We start from the raw sequence: 17,852 nt of genomic DNA, 5'->3' as shown, positions 1-17,852 counted from the left end.
ATTTCATATACGACATGCACACCCTGCAGCTCGTACAACTGAGTCCTATTGACTTTCACCACCACACTCCAACCCTACTAATCTAATATGCGAAACTCTTTCCATCTCTTGCCCCATCTCCACGGTGATTGCGCCACCCGTAGTAGAGCCTCAATAGAATGCAACCTGCTGTCACAAAGAAAAGCAATGCTGCATTTGTCCAATGACCGGTTGGGTATCCGATCTTTGCTTCGTCACTTTTGTAGATCCAGACACCGACAATCTGGCCTGGGGCACCGAATGAGATGTTGAGTGCGATTGCGAGCCCTGCACCGGCTGTTGAGCTGATATTGGAGGATAGCCAGCCTAGTAAAGGTGGAATACAGGCAAAGGCGCCGCTGGCCGCGACTATGAGGCATCCATAGCGGCTCTAATATTTGGGTCAGTTTATGATATCCGTTGCTTTGATGCGCGCTTGGGATGATTGGGCAACTCACTAGATATGCACTAGCGGGGAGAACAGCGGAGGAGAGAAAGCCTATTGCCCCGATGAAAGAAAAGATGGCTGAATGGAGACCACGGCTGAAATTTTATGGTTTCAGGTTAGTGGCTGAGTATGCTTCAAAATATAAGGAAATTTACCTGTTGAAGTAGTCCGCAGACCAGGCCACTGCTATGGTCACAACATAGGCCACCGCGTATGGAGGCACGGTCATCAGTTGAGCACGGAGATCAGAGTATCCCAGACCAGCAGTGATGGCAGGCGTGAAAAGAGAAAGACTCGAGAATGGCGTTGAGATTCCGAAGTACACCTTCTGGCTTGTTAGTCTTCCAGAGATTGGCAGGAGAAAAAGGCCCAGAAAACATACCGCATAATGAGCATACAATCTCCAGTCTGTCAGCGTAGCCTTAGCATCCTCCCAAGACATAGCTTGAGCAGAACCCTTGGATCCTTCCAAAATCAACCTCTGCGCAGCAAGCTCCTTCTCCTCGGCAGTAAGCCAATTGGCAGTCTCCGGGTAATCTGGCAACACGAACCAGACCAGAACAGCAGACGCACACGACGGGGCGCCCTCAATAATAAACAGCCACCTCCAAGCAGAAAGGCCATGAGCGCCATTCATATGCCCCACAGCAAAGGCAATAGCACCGCCAAATGCCCCAGCAAGTGTTGCCGAGGCAAGAATTAGGGCCACGCGAATCGATCGCTCGGAGTTTCGATACCAGAATGTAAGGTAGTATACGAAGCCGGGGAAGAGGCCAGCTTCCATTACGCCGAGGAGGAATCGGAGCCCTGTTACCTGGGCATAGTTGTGGACGCCGCCGAGGCCCATTGTTGTTGCACCCCAGGATAGCATAAGGAAGGCAATCCAACGCTGGTGTGTGTTAGTGGAATTGAAATGATTGGGAACGAATGCTGTGTATGGACTGGTTTAGACGCACACTGGGACGGAGCTTCTTCAAGAAGTAGTTTGATGGAACTTCAAACAGTGCATATGCGATCAGAAATACCATGAGTGCGATCCTTTTATAAATCAGCACTTTGAATAGTCGTGGTTAATCAATGGTTGCCACTCACGTGTACTGATACGAAGTCATTTTAGTCTCCGAGAGAAGATCATTGTGAGTATTCGAATTCAAAATTTTGGCATTGCCTAGATGTTTTAGCTTCAAGTTTATCCGAAATTTGGTCCGGGAAACATACCGATGTTAGAGCGATCAAGATAACAGAGCAAGTAAATTGCAGCGCACAAGGGAACAATGCGTAGATCTTGTTTCCAAACCAAGGCCTTTTCGCGTGTCTTGAGAGTATCGTCTGTAACATCGGGGCTGGCAAGCTGCGCTACTTTTAGTTCCTTTAATCTCGCACACCACAACACCAGCAAGTTCTATAACAAGGGGAAGGGAGAAAGATACCTCTGAAGCTTGTTCAACATCTTGCATGTATTTTTCGGTTGCCATGTTTACAAGATTTTGTCAAGCAACCTTGGAAACACACAAAAAAAAGTGTGTCAGGAGCAAGAAAAGCAGAAAAGACCACAGTCCCTTTTTCTCACTTTCTTTTTTTTCCCCGTGTGATTTAGCTTCCCCGGGCTTTTGTCCCCCGCACTAGGGCGACTCGGCATTCCTCCGATGCCTCACCGACATTGGGGTATTGGGTATATTCGATCTCAGGAATAGATTTAGAGCTTGAAGTAATGGCTTCCTGGTCTAAAGCGACGCTTCGTATATGTTGCATATTGAGGTGCCATTTGATGATTGTCTCTTGTTTCCCCTGAATTGGGGTTTCCCCGGATCTCCACATCTAGATCTCAGGGACATCCAGAATGTATGTCAAAAGTAGTAAACACAAAGAGCATTAGCGACTACCAAGACTACCATTAAGATCTCAAGTATCAAATTAAAGAAATTGTAACTAATCTTCAGGCTATGGGTTAGTCTTGTCGGAGAGCAACATGATTCATTAGTAATATTAAGTGTTAGATAAGGTGAGAATATCTTCGCCGTTATACTCATGGAGAATTGAAGGACTTCATATACACGAATACGTTCAAAGATATCTAAATTATATATTTTTTTACATAGAGCGCGTGTCCAAAGTTATACATAGAAAAGTCCATTTCACAAATTAAGCCTCTCTCCGCCTTTTTCTACCGTTTATCTATACAACTGAGATGAGCAGCAAAATATATACAAAACAAAGACATTTAAAAAGATGTTTAAAAAGACAACCAAAAAGATTAACTAAAAATATATCACAAGGCCGCAAACGCGGCCGACTACTTGTTGTATATAAAAGCAAAACTGAGCCTCAGTATGCAAACAAGACAAACAGCTTATCAGATAAAAGTGTTCCTGATCGCATCGCAAACACTCAAATCGCCCCTCCCCATGCTATGCCACCGTTTGCTAGTCAGGCGCCTCGCTAAAATATCAGATTTGACTCCATCCATATCAATCGCAACCATGTCGACTACCGCCGCTCCCGCTCGCAAATCAATGCCCTCCGCATTAACCTTTGATCGTCACGCTAAATGCTCGGTACGTCCTTGTGGCATGACAGCCATTTAAAAACATATATCTGATGCGTGTTATGTGCTATGGTATAAATAGACAACCAAGGCCCGTGCGAGTACCCTCCACCTCCCCCATGGCTCAGTGCCTCTGCCGATCTTCATGCCCGTCGCGACACAGGCATCTCTCAAGGGCCTAACATACGACCAGCTTCGAGAGACGGGATGTATGCTGTGCTTGAATAATACATATCACTTAGGTCTGAAGCCTGGTCAGGCGGTACTGGATGCAGTGGGCGGGGCGCATAAGTTACAAGGCTGGGATCGGAATCTCTTGACTGATAGTGGGGGGTGAGATATACTATCCTCTTGTCGCACATTGATAGTATGTTACTGACCGTGTATATTTTTACTCAGTTTCCAGATGGTGTCGCTTCTTCAGTTGGCGACGGTCACAGAAGAAGGAGTGCGATTCCTTAGCCCGCACGATGGCTCGCCGATGTAGGTGGCTTCGCTGTAACCCGTGTAGCTGAACATCCGAAATGCTGACTTTTACTAGGTTATTGACCCCCGAACACTCCATTTCTCTCCAAAATTCTATCGGATCTGATATCATCATGCAATTAGATGATGTGATTGCAACCACTTCGCCAGATCATGCTCGCATCAAGGAGGCTATGGACCGGTCTGTGCGATGGCTAGATCGGTGCATCGAGGAGCATAAATATCCCGAGCGACAAAATCTCTTCTGTATCATCCAGGGTGGTCTGGATCTCGAATTACGAAAGCAGTGCTGTGAAGAGATGGTAGCGCGAGATACTCCCGGAATTGCCATTGGAGGCCTATCTGGTGGTGAGGCGAAGGAGGAGTTCTGCAAAGTGTATGTACCTCTGCTTTCACCAGGGAAAAAAAGAACGAATGAACTGACCAACCAAAGAGTGGATACATGCACTGAAATTCTCCCGGAACATAAACCCAGATACGTCATGGGCGTGGTATGTCTTGCTGAATGGGTTCTTCTGCCTTGGCTAATCATAAAATCTAGGGATACCCCGAGGATATTGTTGTAGCAGTCGCTCTCGGTGCAGATATGTTTGATTGTGTTTGGCCGACACGGACAGCGGTAAGACCCAACAAACCTCCCCCCTTCCCAAATTTGGTTCTTGCACTGACATCAGCTAGCGCTTTGGCGACGCTATTGTCTCCTCTGGGACACTGAAACTAAGCCATAAATCTTTCGCTGATGACTTTGGTCCAGTTGAGGAGGGCTGTACCTGCACTTGCTGTCGTCCAACTGACCAAGGTGGCCTTGGCCTCACGCGAGCATACATGCACCACATCACAGCCAAAGAGACCGTCGGTGCTCATCTGTAAGTGTGGACTGGCCGCAATGTTTTGTTTTGATTCTAATACTTCTACAGTTTGACCATCCATAATGTTCATTATATGTTGACCTTGATGGGCAAAATCCGACAGGCCATTATCGAGGACCAATACCCGGCTTTCCTTCGCAAGTTCTTCTCCGATATCTATAGAGGCGATAAATCGAAGTTCCCTGAGTGGGCGATAGGTGCCTTGCGGGGAGTTGGAGTGGACTTGTTGGCAGACTCATGACACTGTGGTCACTGGTTTTGATCAAATGAGAAGTGTTTCGAAGAAAAAGATGACGAGAAATACACTTCATCCTACAGAAAAGCGTTGCATCCATTCCAGCTGTGTTAATTCGACTGAACATAGAGTGCATTCAATCAAATATTTACTGGACCTAAGACTTGAGTTCCCTATTTTACAACAATATGTATCTGAAAGTATTGGTTAGAGATACTATCTATGGATCTTATAAATGAGCTTCGAAAGGGTTCTATATATTAGTATCAAAGTGAATACTTTGGGGAAGAATATCATGACTTCGTGCAAATATTGTGTATCAAGTAGTGCTGCGCATGTTAATCTAAAACACTGAACTCAAAGTTGATTGGATGAATTTCCTTCAATAAGTTGGTTGGTGCACTATATAATACTGAATCGACACGTGACCACGTGTCGCGTCGACGCGATCCACCGATCTCCATTTCCCCCCTCTCCATCGTCCACTTGACACATGAAGTGTCTCACTACCGACAAATATCAGCAAAAAGTCTGGTACCCCATCCCTCACTAATTCTATACACCATGACTCAAGACCAAGTCGCCGCAGCCCCCGTGGCATCCTCGCCGCCACACGACCCCTCGCACGAAGAGCACCAATACCTCAACTTGATACGGACAATCCTCTCTGAAGGCGAGCACAGACCCGACCGCACCGGCACTGGGACGCAATCCATTTTTGCACCACCGCAATTACGCTTCTCTCTCTCGAAGCCGAACCCAGAAGGCGGCGAGCCAATCCCCGTCTTGCCCCTCCTCACCACGAAGCGAGTCTTCCTACGCGCCGTGGTTGCCGAACTACTCTGGTTCATCTCTGGCTGCACCTCCTCCCTCCCGCTCTCCGAAGCTGGGATTAAAATTTGGGACGGAAATGGAAGCCGCGAATTCCTTGATAAATCAGGCCTCGGCCACCGTGAAGAAGGCGATCTAGGACCCGTGTATGGATTCCAGTGGCGGCACTTTGGCGCCGAGTACGTCGACGCTAAGACTGATTACACCGGCCAGGGTGTCGACCAGCTCAAAGATGTTGTGCACAAGCTCATTCACAACCCCTTCGATCGCCGTATCATCATGAGCGCGTGGAACCCCGCTGATCTGAAAAAGATGGCTCTGCCCCCGTGCCATATGTTCGCCCAGTTTTATGTCTCATTCCCCGCTGGCATGAAGCTCGATGAAAAGACTGGCCGTCCTTCGGAGAAGGGTACCCTATCCTGCGTGCTGTACCAGCGCTCCTGTGATATGGGTCTTGGCGTGCCCTTCAATATCGCATCCTATGCCCTCCTCACTCATATCCTTGCACATGCTGCGGATCTTCATCCCGGAACTCTCATTCATACTATGGGTGATGCCCATGTCTATCTTGACCACATCGATGCGCTTAATGAGCAGCTTGTTCGGGAACCCACGGATTTCCCTGAGCTGCGCATTAAGCGTGATGACCGTGGCAGCGCGGTCGTTGATGGCTGGAAGGAGGATGAGTTTGAGGTCATTGGATACAAGCCTCATAAGATCATCAAAATGAAGATGAGCGTTTGATTTTATAGATTTCTAGTTTCTGGTTTGCGGGCACTGTCCGAGTTACGATGTTTGTATGATACCAATTACTCTGTGATGTATGACACACACAGACCTTATATTTTGAGACAAAAGATAGAAATGCATTCAAACTCCGAGTCTACATGTGCAGCAAATCAACTCATGCATTGAAGCAAAACAGGCTTCCAGGTGTATCAGGCTGTGTATATGCTTCGAAAAGCAAAAATCAACAATAAAAGATTAAACAGAGAGAGAAAATAAACGCAAATAAATGCATCATGCGCTCCCAATAACAGCCCCAGCGCCGCGTAGTAACACGATCGTGTCACCTTGCTTTACCTTCCCAGCACCAATAGTCTCGGAGAATTCAAGGAAATCCCCAGACTCAACATGGAAAATCCGCAACCTCGAATCTTCCCCATTAACCCGATTGTTCAAATTCTGAACTCGCAACTTCTTCGCTGCATCGTCAAGCACACGCCCAACCTTCCACCTCGAATCAAAAAAGAAATCTCCAGCCGGCGGCTCGGCAGCCTGCGTCTCTGCTGTACCAACGGTATGCAAATATAGCCTCTTATCCGCAGGAACCGAAGCATCCCCCTTAGCTGATCGCTTAAGACCATTGACAGCAACCGCACGCGCAGCCGGACTATTCGGCTTGGGCTTCAACTTGGGCAGAGCCGGCAGCAGGGTCCCCTTGGCAGCGGCATTCTGTTTATCGCGGCCCCAAATTCGCACGCGCGCGAACATAGACTTGATTGTATCATTTGGAGAGGCGGCATTGTGCTGGCGCGCGCCCAGCGGGGTAATCTTGGCGCATTCGTGTTCCTCGCGGAGACGGTGTTTCAGGCAGTACTGGTGGTTGCACTGGGGGCAGCGCACGGCGGGGTCTTTGAGGGTATTGATGAGGGTTTTGCACTGGGTGTGGGCGCATTGGTCGGTGTTGTAGATAGATGGCTTTTCGGGGGCGGTGCGGTTTTCTTGGCTGGTGTTGTTTGTTCCGTTACGGCGGCGCGCCCATTCGCCTTCGCGGGGACACTGGTGCGCGGTTTCGGTCCGGTGATCTAAACAGTATGTGCTGTGGCAGGATTCGCAGCGGAAAGGGAGGAAATCGAGTTGGCCGCAGTACTCATATTGGCAGTGTCGGCCCAGGGATTCTAGGTCTGTGTCGGCCATTTGCGTGAAGGTTTCGTTTGGGTCGCTGGAGGGGCTACGCCCTTTGGATACGGTTATAGGGGGCATGATTGTGTTTGTTCTTTGGAATTAGGGGTAGGCAGGAACCGAGGGATAATGTATGGGATAAATTAGTTATTCGAGTATGCGATCTGATAGAACGCGCTGGCACAATCGCCATGTGACTAATGTGGAGAAGGTTCTGGGCTTATCTAAATGCGGAGTTAGCGTTCGGAGTTAGTCCATCCATGGAATGATCTATGGATGCCTCCATGGTTCTCGACACGGAATTATTATACATGTACGTACTACACATGTGCCTGGGTATCTACGTAGTCAAATTCCGAGTACACTATAACAGAGTGGGATGTCAATTACTCAACTCCACCTTTTTCCTGAATACGAATTCATCGGGCTTCGTAATCGCAGATGACCTAGTAGTAGCTCAAGCAGGTGAAGAAGCCCTCAAATTGGTTTCTTAGCTTGTAGCCACTCTATGTGTATATCATAGTTCCCATGTGGACATATCATTCAAATATTCGCCATTGACAAATACCAAATTCCAAAGGGGATACACCCATTCTTACCCACCCTGATTTCTTTGCGGAACATTCTCAACGTGCACCACCTTTCCCAGTCAACGATGTAGCTACCAAAGCCATATCAGTCAGTAGATTTATAGAACTAATTTTTGGGTGCCACACTGCCATTCTTTTTCGCTGGCGATCCCAAACAATCTTTTTGAACTCCTTGGTCTGTGTGGTATAATCCACAGGAAATTCATTTTCTAAGAGAGAATATTTAATTAGCAATCACATCCAACCTTTCTTATCCATTGTTAATCAGGGGATTTCTTACAGCCAGGCATCTTTGAATTCTGCTCGAATCTCATCTCGTTCGAGCCTCGACACAACCGAATGGAGCCTAACCCCTTGGTGACCTAGATGAGAACCGGGTACCCGCTCCATCAGAATCAAGTCCATGTATCCTCCGGGGACCCAATATTTCTCGCCCTTTTTCTCGGATTGAGAGGCAATGAATTTTGGTGCATATGAGCAGTTTGCTTTGGTCAGCAACTGGAGGCCTTCAATCTCATTGTGCGTTTCTTCCGTAGAATGTGGTGCTGCCTGTTGAGCTCTGGTCTTTGCGGATCTGAGCCATGTTTCTCATTTAGTGTTTCTAATCATGGTAATCCTGATAGCATGACCCAGAGATAGCTATAGGGTTGCTAACGTACTGCAGTAGAGTCTTTAGCACTGTTTCCTGAGTTGGGTCATCTACGTTTGTGCACACAAATACTGCATGTGCTTGGCTATACACTTTATGGGCCTCCAAGTCCTTGTCAGTCCAAAAATTTTCTCTTTCCATAATCTTGCCGGTGATCCTCCATCCTAGCTGAGGTGTGTAGAATTCAATTTGTTTTCCAATCCAGCTGCTATCCTCAGCCCATTTTATACCTGCTTCCATAGTGGCAGTCCTTTTGTGCCGCTTCAGGTCAAAATTCAATCTATTTATGTGCAGTAAAAATGGTCTTGTTGGTAGTGTTAACGGGGTATACTTCGTTTAATATAAGTGTTGGCTGATGCAAACAAAGAGTTTAACATGCACTGACCCTCCTGTTTGTTGGAGGCAGGGATCCAGCTCAGCTGGCACTCTTACATCATAATGGGCAATGGTCAATGAAACACTAGACGGTTTTGTCGAAACGATAATTGCACCAACTCGTCGCCATATTAGGGTTTCCAATCCATTATTCCTCACTTTACTTGCTGTCAGTGACAACCAACCCAACTCCCGGTAACGGATTCTTTTAGTCTGATTTATTCAGGTATCAACTGCACCCTTGGACAAAGAACTCTAAGTGTATGGATGATCTCTACCAAAATGCTCCCCACCAGTACCATCTAAATATGATCACTCAAGATAATTTTTCTCCAATAAAAAAACGAATCACTACCAACAACCAGTCACCAGCGATTCTTTTTGAAAAACAGATTCACCTCCTGGACACTGCACTGTTCTACTTGATACTTATTATTTCTTAAATCAAGCCCGCACTGAAAAAGCTATCTAGTCTATGTTATACTAGATGTAACTCCCTCCCATTGTCTAAGCAACCACAAGAAAGTAGGTGAACACAGTTGTGGCGATATATACGTTTAATAGATACTGACCCGTCACCGGGGGAACATGAAGCCGTCGTGAGGAAAATGGCAACATACGGCATTGCAGTCTTCTGTGCCATAATCCCAGATATCAATAATTTTTGCGCCTTGTCAAAAGTACCGCACAAACAAGTAAGTGGATGAGCTTGACAGCTTCAAAGTCTACTGTTTTAAGCAGTTTCTCAAAACGGTCATGATTTCCTAAGAAGCAAGATTGACTCAACTCCATATGATATACCAAGGAAAGAATCACGGTATAGGAAATAGAGTCGGCGTCACTTGGGAATCTACTTGGGCATCACAGCAAAGCTTTAGTTTTGTTTTGAACTTACAGCCAAAGAGTCCTTTCCGGATATAAACCAAGGTCGACCGAGAATCTAGCTCAAGGCTGTGTCGAGTTGATATTAATGCCTTGAATTTCGATACTACCTCAGAGTGCTCAGCAAGCTCACCCCAGTTTAGTACGACACACCAGATATTGTCAGCATATAGCTCAAACATCTACACACAGGAATGCTTATCTAGGTATTTTCTGCTTTTTTTCCTCGGCAAAATAAATATAAGTGGTTTCCCAACTTTCTTTCTATTTTTGGTCGAAGTGCTCTAGTTCTAGTGTAGAACTAGAATGTATATCCTATGCCTATGGTAAAAAAAACAGGTATCTGATAACCATCTGAACTTAGTGGGAACTGAGCTTCTTAGTAAGCGATGCTCTGTGTCTCAACTCGTATGTAAGATCGACGAATTACAACTATATTGCAGTGGGCTAGTTGTGAGTAAAATAAAAACACGGAGACACATCACCATAAACCCCGCGGTGCCGGTACTCTCAGAGTGGAACTGTTGAGGAATTCCTATTGGATCCACCTGCTGGTGTATTGATGCCCAGTGATGACCACACAGAAATGTCGCTCGAACTTGATCTTTAATGCCCAAATCTTGAGTTGTGTCCTGGCAATATCCGATGTATCATACTATCCGCGGGTGTAGTCTGGAAAACATGGAATCTGGTTTACAGCCAATCATAGCACCATGAAGTGAAAGGGGCCTATGCACAAGTGCAAATGTATGGCCGTGCATACTCCTCGGGTTCTTATCTGTGAGTGTCCGCCTATTGGAGAAACATGGGCGAAGCTTTTGTTGGGGTATTGTTGAGCTTTCATGCAGTCAGTGTCTCCAGGGCTGCTTTGCCCACATTATTGCGCTACAATTAGACCCTTTTTAGGTGGAGTACATAGAAAAGGAGACATTCTCGCTTGCTTTCATAGATGATCAGCCGTCCTTCTATTAATTTCTATAGTTATGTACCACTCGTATTAACTAGTGAAGTTGTACTAGTGAGGGACAAGCTGGATACAGATCGGAGACCCTATCTTGTTTTCCTGCCTGATCATGAAGGCGAGAAGTAACCCCACTCNGAAAAAAAAAAAAAAAAAAAAAAAAAAAAAAAACTCATCCAATATCATAGTGTGAGCAAATCATGTTGAGATCGGGGGAATGCGGGGAGGTATCATAATATCAATCCAATTGGGGAAAGCATACGCGTTGTCCTAGACATCCTCGCATACCTTTGGGAGTACGGAGTACAACTCAAAACTTCTAGAATCTTGTCCCTGAGTTATAAGGTCGATCACGGCGCGGCGACTGCACCAATCACCGGCCCGTATCTAGCACCGGCCGCCGGCCCGGTTTGTGCTGTGATTGGTTCGCTTGGCCGACGCGTTGTCTTTTTGAGCCGGCGATCTATAAATGTCGATGGTGCTTGATTTCTTGATAAGATGTTGGCATTACATTATAGAATGCGTGCTGGGGATATATTTACGGAGGGGTTTCTTCTTCTACTCACTCTCATTCTTTCTCCCCCTCCTTTTATTTCCAGTGCATCCCAAGTCGCGCAACCCTAACTCGTTCCATTGATCAGCATTTGATCCACAGTAAGTTGTCTCATGGAATGCCCCGCGTTGGATTTATTTGATCTAACAGTTCTAATCTGTTTAGGTTGCAGCTTCACCGAACCTTGCCCAGTCCTGTCTCTATATCGCGAACCCACCAGACTGCCTGACGATCACGAACAGATGGTGGTAGCATTGCCCGCTTAAAAACCATACATCATAAGCCATGACACAGCAAATCCAAGAGCAGGCTATGCCATTCGCTATCCCGCATACCAAAAGCCGGATGGCAGAACTGTTGGCGGCCGATGTAGTCGTTGCTGCAGGTTCAGCAACATTGATAACCCCAGCGGTGATGATCTTTGACAGGTAGGCCAAGTCAGATTCCATCTTATCAACGTATACTGACCATTATCGCCTAGACTCGTCGTCGAGAAATCATTCTACAACCAACCTCTCTTCCCGGCATTCCGCAGACACCTCTGGTTCTCCCTCACACAACCTGCAACTTTCTTAACATCACGACCCAGTCTCCTTGTCTGGTCCCTTTATACCGCAACCTTTGCCACAGCCAATGCCTCAGAGACCATCCTGAGCAAGTGGTACCCGAAGATCGACCATGCTATCGCAGGGATGACCACCTTCGCTTCAACATTCATAGTCAACTCCTCCGTGGGCATCTGGAAGGACGTGAAATTCGCCCAATTATTCGGCCACAGCAACACCTCCGTACCAGTTGCAAACATCACAACCACACCAAGCCCAACTCCAACTCCCACATCCACCTCCACCTCCACCTCCACCTCAACTTCAACCTCCAACACAACCTCACCCCCTAAAACGGCCCGCTCGATCGGCCGCACCCGAATCCCAGTAGCAACATACTCAGCCTTCCTCGTCCGGGATGCCCTCACAATCTTTGGCTCCTTCAGTCTCCCCGCCATGGTCTCAGCATCAATCCCAGACTCTATCGCCTCCCAAGAATACCTCAAAATCTTGATTGCGCAGCTCGCTATCCCAGCTTCTATCCAACTCATCAGTACGCCCATCCACCTACTCGGCCTAGATCTATATAACCGGCCACAGGTGATGCCGACCAAAGAGCGAATCAGCCGTGTCAGCCGCGACTGGATCGGCGCGTCACTGCTGCGCATGTGCCGCATTATCCCCGCCTTCGGAATTGGCGGGTTCGTTAATACGGAAGGCCGGCTTTACTTGCACGATCAAGTTGGTGGCCAGCGCAATGGGTCTTGAGGTTTCTCCGGGCTTATAAATTATAAATATACAGATACAGATACATATATATATACAGATTCATAGAAGACAAATATACCCTTTCTTTCTTTTCTTTTTCACTTCTTTCAAATGTTCAACGGTGTGTGTGCTTTATCCGCTATCGGGTCTCCCCCACTCCCGACATTACCGGGCCGGTTGTAGGCGCTTCACCTCGGATCGGCAAAGGACACAAACGTGAATTTTGGACTTTTTCTTTCCGTTTTTTCCCTTCTCTTCGGGGATTTTTCGGTTGGAATATGAAAATGACGTTGTCGGGGCTGAGTTTGTTAATATTGGACTAGAGACATCATTGTATATCGCCCGAACACGGATGACAATGCGTGTTGAAAGCACTACATGGCCTAGAATGATGTTCTGAAAAAGGGGTTTGGAAACCAGGTTGAGATGACAGGACCGCCAATAATCGGTCGACCTTGGAGAAACATTGAAGTTACTTCTGCTGTATGTGCCCCTTGACGATCAGGCCTCGGGACTAGAAACTGTTGCTGTTCTTTGTGTGGCCTACAGCTGTCTATACTCGCCTAACAAAGTAAACAAAAGGCGAAGATGGCTAATTTATTGGCTGCAAAATAACGAAATATATCCCAAGCCCATCAGCTCATTTGCCGTGCTTTCCTTTCTCGCTATGCTCCGTGGTGGTTAATTCCTAGGTCAACCTGTTATGAATTTATGTAGTGCACAAGCTGCCTACGTCCTATAGAAAGATGACTGGTTTTATATATACCAAAATGTATCTCACCAAACATCTACACTCAGTGGTGACTTTTCCGAGTCGAAAAATTCGTCTTTACCAAAAAGCTCGGCATGTTTCAAAAGTAGCCTCAAGGAGATGAGACCATGGCATTCCGATATTTCTATCTCTGCCGGATGAAGATAAATACTAGTTTGTCCCGGGCTCGTACGGGGGCCATTCCAGCATGCCCGAAAGTACATTCGCTTTCCACGCGGCCAATTGTTCGCTCTCAGTCATTTGGAGGAATGACTTGATCTAGACGGGGGTAGCGCAGGGTATTCCATGGCTGATAACCGATATAACTAAGCCTCAACAGAAAGGTTGAAGCATGAGCGACAGGCGCGAAGCGAATGCTGGGCGGTGGGTCGTTGTTGGCGACGGTTGAGTGGGATCACTTTGAGTGGTGATCATCTCACGTACAGCAGATGATATTGCAATACTGTGGGATGGATCAAGTTGACCATCTGGCTTGGTAGAGGAGTTTGAGAGAAGTAGAAATAAAGCCAAGCTCACCGAACGTCGCTGTCAATAGCCTCGGTTCCAGATACGCGGCCTTTGGATCCCGAGCTGGTAGCCAACGAGTCTGCATGGCTGAAATCGTGCAAGGCATGGCTCGGGTCAACGAAAGAGGGGTATTGTGCGCCGCCAGTAGTGAAAGACGACGATCTCCACATATGCTGGTGAGCGATATTGACCAGCTTGCCGAGGACTGCAATCTCAAGTTTCAGTTTGATGCTGTACAGAGTGGCCTTGAGGGTCGTTTGGTAGATATAGTAATTTCTAAACTCGATGATCATCAACGCGATATCCATGAGGATACAGGACACGTTGACGGCGAGCAGCTGCAAGATAGTCTTGCGACTAACATGGTCCTGATTCAAGCGCAGCATGCGATTCGTCTCCCACATGTACAACCCCGAGATGATAACCTCCTGCACACAGAAGCCCGTCAGCTGCAGCTTCTCCATGATATCGTACCCCGCAACCGAGGCAGCAGAACTGGAGAAGTTGGCCGCGTAAGTGAGCACGGTTGTGGGTATATGCAGCAGGAAAATGTTTGTGACGATCATAGTTCTCACCATGCGCAGTATACGCAGGTTCTGGATCACTAGGTGGAGACGCGAATACAGCACGAACGACTGGCCGGTTACCATAGTCCACCAACCGATTGTCAACAGCGTGACGGGCACCCAAGTTGCGGACGTCAGGCCGAAGAATTTGATTAGGTAGCCAACAGAATACGGCAGGATTCCGACGCTGGCTATCAGCATGCTCCAGAAATAGGGGCCTTCATAGCGCTTGAAGGTTAGGAAGATGAGCACGACTAGCTCGATCACGTTGTACCACGCAACTCCGACGAATGTTGCGATCGTGATACGGACACCAATACTGTCGCCTGTGTAGCTGCCGGTGATCCAGTTCCCTGGGCTGGAATTGCTGAGTGAGGACATATCCTCTCATCGGGAAGATCTTGATACTGAGGTCCGTATAGGAAGAAGAAAACACACGGACCGTGACGTGTTTTTTAATTAATTTTTTTCAGCGCGGGGTTTCCCCCAATTTATTGGAGGCTGGTATCCGCCCCGTCCTGCCCCCCCAAGGGGTGCCAAGTGGGCCAAGTGCAATAGCTGGAATTGATTTTAAATAAGATCAGCAATTCGTCCACTATGATATGACCCACTTGCCGTGTTTCCTTCAATGCGAGGGGTTACAATAATATTGTGTACCAAATACTGTATTTTGCTTTTTCTCGACTTTTATAGGTCGAGGCAGAGGTTAGAGATGTTCATACGGGTTTAGCGTTAGAAAAAAATATCACGTGTAGAGTAGGCTTATGGAAATGGTGAGTGCTTATTACATGTCCAAGTGCTTATTAGATGCTTATTACGGAGTAGGTGCTTGTGATATGCAGTAATTACTCCGTAGACGTTCTCGAGATTACTCATTTTATACTCATTTCACACATTTTCTGCAGAAAGTATGCAAGAAAACACATCATTAGTAAAATCAACTATGTACTCCGTACCAATTAGTTATACACACTTGGGACAGACATGTACGTACCCATATGATATCAACCGCCTTAAATATCATATCTGTAGGCGCTATCATTCAAAAAGTCTGCGTTCCAGTTATCGTTTAAGAAGAAGTCTTCTTGAGTAAAGCCTCCAGTCCAGAACCACTCGTCAAAATCGAAGTTCAAGTCTAGAGCCTCTGCGACATTTCCCACTTGCTGCTCTGCCAACTCTTCGTTCGGACCCTCGACAGGTGCTATAGGACTCTCTGCCATTGTCGCTGGCGTCCAGAGTCCCATCGCCACGTCAACCATACCAGATCCAACTGTGCTGGGAAGTTGAGATTCGCGCTCTATCTTGCCCTCGCTTACCTCCCTCTCAAACTCTATCATATATGCTCCTAGTGTAAGCCCCATCGCCCTTTTAAACACACGACAGAGATAACTCGGCGTTACACCGACCTCTTGTGCTAACTCCTTCAAGCCTCGCTTCACTGTTAGGTCATGGTCATCCCGCTTGGTCCGCAGAAGTGCTAGAACCCTTGTGACAACTTCCTCCCTCTCTCCAATGAAGCTCGCATTATCCGGTTGACATCTCTTGCACGGCCGGTGGCCATCCCGTCGCGCTTGGTCTTCTGTGTCATAAAAGACAACATTGGCTCTTCGAGCAAGGCGTGCAGGACAGGTCGGACGGCAGTATATCTTGGTAGATTTGACGCCGTAGAGAAAGGAGGAGTGGGAGGAAGGAGTGCGGTGTGTGAGGGCGCGCCAACGAGCGTGGGAACTTTCGAACTGATCGGAACTAATCGATCTCGAAGGTTGTATTTGCATGGTGTGAGGAATATTTTGCATCGGAATGTAGGGTCATAGGATGACATTAGCAGGCGGTTTTGCTCCCTTGGAATACTTCCAGGTTTAATTCTCCGACGAGAATGCGGAGGTGGCGTACTTTGGTATGGGGACTCACCGCCCGGGAATAAACCTGTCTCTCCCCTGAGATCATCGAACAAGAATACCCACAACATAGATATGTACGGGGCAAAAATGATGTATGTGGCGTAGTACAGCCAACTCCGTATATAATTAGTTACGTTGGGCGATTTGATTCTGTATATTGAATTGAACCTAGGTGTATGCGTGTGGGGAGTATGGACTATGTACCGAGGCAATCAACTACATCGATGTATAGAGGTGAATGAAACCGCAATTTCAACATGGCTAGATAGAATCAAAGAGAAAAATTCTATCTTACTTATTCAACTTGTGTGGATATAATTTAATTTGATTCCTATAGATACTCCGTACAAGAAACACACTGATTGCAGCTCAAGTTTCTTGGACCTCGATCTGCCATCCAACTGTTGGTAGTAGAAAAGGGGAAGCTAGAATATTGGCTAATCTGCTTTTTTTGGTTTCAGACTGAAATATAGAAAAAGTACATAAGGGGTAGCCGATGATCTGCTCATTTTCAGATTGACCTACTAGTGGGTTAGTACTTACAAGAACATCAACAAAATCAAAGTATCATGTTATAGAGGCTCTCAACTAAGCGTTGTACCTACTCTACTTTTGGTATTATGGTCCACGGCTACCTTATATGATCATCAACAGCAAATCCTACATAGGTACTACCCAGGGTACCTATGGTATCGCCTACAATGGCCTAGCGCGACGGGGTATAGATGTCTATAGTTGGAATTAGGGGTCCCCACCCAAGACCGGTGTGAGCTAGATAAGATGATAAATCATGTATATTCTAAGGTTGGAAATCTTTAATGGATAGCAGGTGGTTTGGTTTGCCAATATGCTTTCGAAATCGTTTTTTGACGTGACTGCGTTCATCTTGTGCTGTCCAGGAGACGATGCTATGCTGGTTTCACTCATATTCACATATAAAACTAGGCCACTAATGAATATAGACAAGATGGGGCCCATCGGGATGGTCAAGTGAAACAGTATAGGTACTAGTATATGAGTGTCAGGTCTGATCTGATACATTGTTGCGAGCCTTTTGTGGTCTTTGAACCCGCGTAAGCCAGACTTTTTACCACTTTACCCTCCAATTTATCCCCTTTACTTTGATCCTAGCCCATAAAAAAGACAAAAAGGCGCCCACATAGCTGAGTCCAGCAAAAAGAGCAACTCCCCAATATTTTTCCTTTCCTACGCCCTCCACCGCATCTAGAAGACCTCCGGCAATGGGGATACTTGCCAGTACCCCAAAAGATACTACCGTAAAACAGCTCGCATAATATCGTCCATATTCTTGGGTTTCGCAAAGCTGACCCAGGCATATTGGTGTCAAGCTAACATTTGAACCGCTGCAGAACCCGAATATTAGGATAAAAACTACCAAGAGTGCGTAGGAATTGAGGTCTGGTGCGAGGATATCTGGTAACCAGA

At 46.8% G+C, this 17,852-nt stretch overlaps 7 protein-coding genes across 7 annotated transcripts; 3 read left to right on the top strand and 4 right to left on the bottom strand.

The window, feature by feature from the left end:
- Positions 1–82: 82 nt before the first annotated feature.
- On the bottom strand, positions 83–1,941 carry PEX2_035340 (uncharacterized protein; the record flags this gene model as incomplete). The annotated part of the gene is made up of 8 exons (XM_016740809.1): positions 83–409; positions 477–561; positions 622–794; positions 849–1,355; positions 1,423–1,504; positions 1,559–1,634; positions 1,685–1,817; positions 1,897–1,941. 8 exons carry the CDS (start codon positions 1,939–1,941, stop codon positions 83–85), a joined length of 1,428 nt encoding a protein of 475 aa, XP_016601422.1.
- Positions 1,942–2,946: 1,005 nt separating this feature from the next.
- PEX2_035330 (tRNA-ribosyltransferase family protein) lies at positions 2,947–4,607 on the top strand (the record flags this gene model as incomplete). The annotated part of the gene is made up of 8 exons (XM_016740808.1): positions 2,947–3,021; positions 3,094–3,344; positions 3,411–3,494; positions 3,553–3,873; positions 3,931–3,988; positions 4,039–4,116; positions 4,176–4,363; positions 4,415–4,607. The coding sequence occupies 8 exons, from the start codon at positions 2,947–2,949 to the stop codon at positions 4,605–4,607; spliced, it is 1,248 nt and encodes a 415-aa protein (XP_016601421.1).
- A 558-nt stretch (positions 4,608–5,165) lies between these two features.
- Positions 5,166–6,176, top strand: PEX2_035320 (thymidylate synthase; the record flags this gene model as incomplete). Its single annotated transcript, XM_016740807.1, has 1 exon — positions 5,166–6,176. One exon carries the CDS (start codon positions 5,166–5,168, stop codon positions 6,174–6,176), a length of 1,011 nt encoding a protein of 336 aa, XP_016601420.1.
- Positions 6,177–6,452: 276 nt separating this feature from the next.
- PEX2_035310 (AN1-type zinc finger protein) lies at positions 6,453–7,418 on the bottom strand (the record flags this gene model as incomplete). The annotated part of the gene is made up of 1 exon (XM_016740806.1): positions 6,453–7,418. One exon carries the CDS (start codon positions 7,416–7,418, stop codon positions 6,453–6,455), a length of 966 nt encoding a protein of 321 aa, XP_016601419.1.
- A 4,214-nt stretch (positions 7,419–11,632) lies between these two features.
- PEX2_035300 (uncharacterized protein) lies at positions 11,633–12,660 on the top strand (the record flags this gene model as incomplete). The annotated part of the gene is made up of 2 exons (XM_016740805.1): positions 11,633–11,775; positions 11,829–12,660. 2 exons carry the CDS (start codon positions 11,633–11,635, stop codon positions 12,658–12,660), a joined length of 975 nt encoding a protein of 324 aa, XP_016601418.1.
- Positions 12,661–13,944: 1,284 nt separating this feature from the next.
- PEX2_035290 (uncharacterized protein) lies at positions 13,945–14,886 on the bottom strand (the record flags this gene model as incomplete). The annotated part of the gene is made up of 1 exon (XM_016740804.1): positions 13,945–14,886. The coding sequence occupies one exon, from the start codon at positions 14,884–14,886 to the stop codon at positions 13,945–13,947; it is 942 nt and encodes a 313-aa protein (XP_016601417.1).
- A 632-nt stretch (positions 14,887–15,518) lies between these two features.
- PEX2_035280 (Ada DNA repair, metal-binding) lies at positions 15,519–16,280 on the bottom strand (the record flags this gene model as incomplete). The annotated part of the gene is made up of 1 exon (XM_016740803.1): positions 15,519–16,280. The coding sequence occupies one exon, from the start codon at positions 16,278–16,280 to the stop codon at positions 15,519–15,521; it is 762 nt and encodes a 253-aa protein (XP_016601416.1).
- Between the last annotated feature and the right edge of the window lie 1,572 nt (positions 16,281–17,852).

The sequence above is a fragment of the Penicillium expansum genome (assembly GCF_000769745.1).
Source record: "Penicillium expansum strain MD-8 chromosome Unknown contig106, whole genome shotgun sequence".
Lineage (NCBI taxonomy): Eukaryota > Fungi > Ascomycota > Eurotiomycetes > Eurotiales > Aspergillaceae > Penicillium > Penicillium expansum.
Note: the sequence above shows the minus strand (reverse complement) of the source record. Positions and strands in the feature narration are given on the sequence as shown.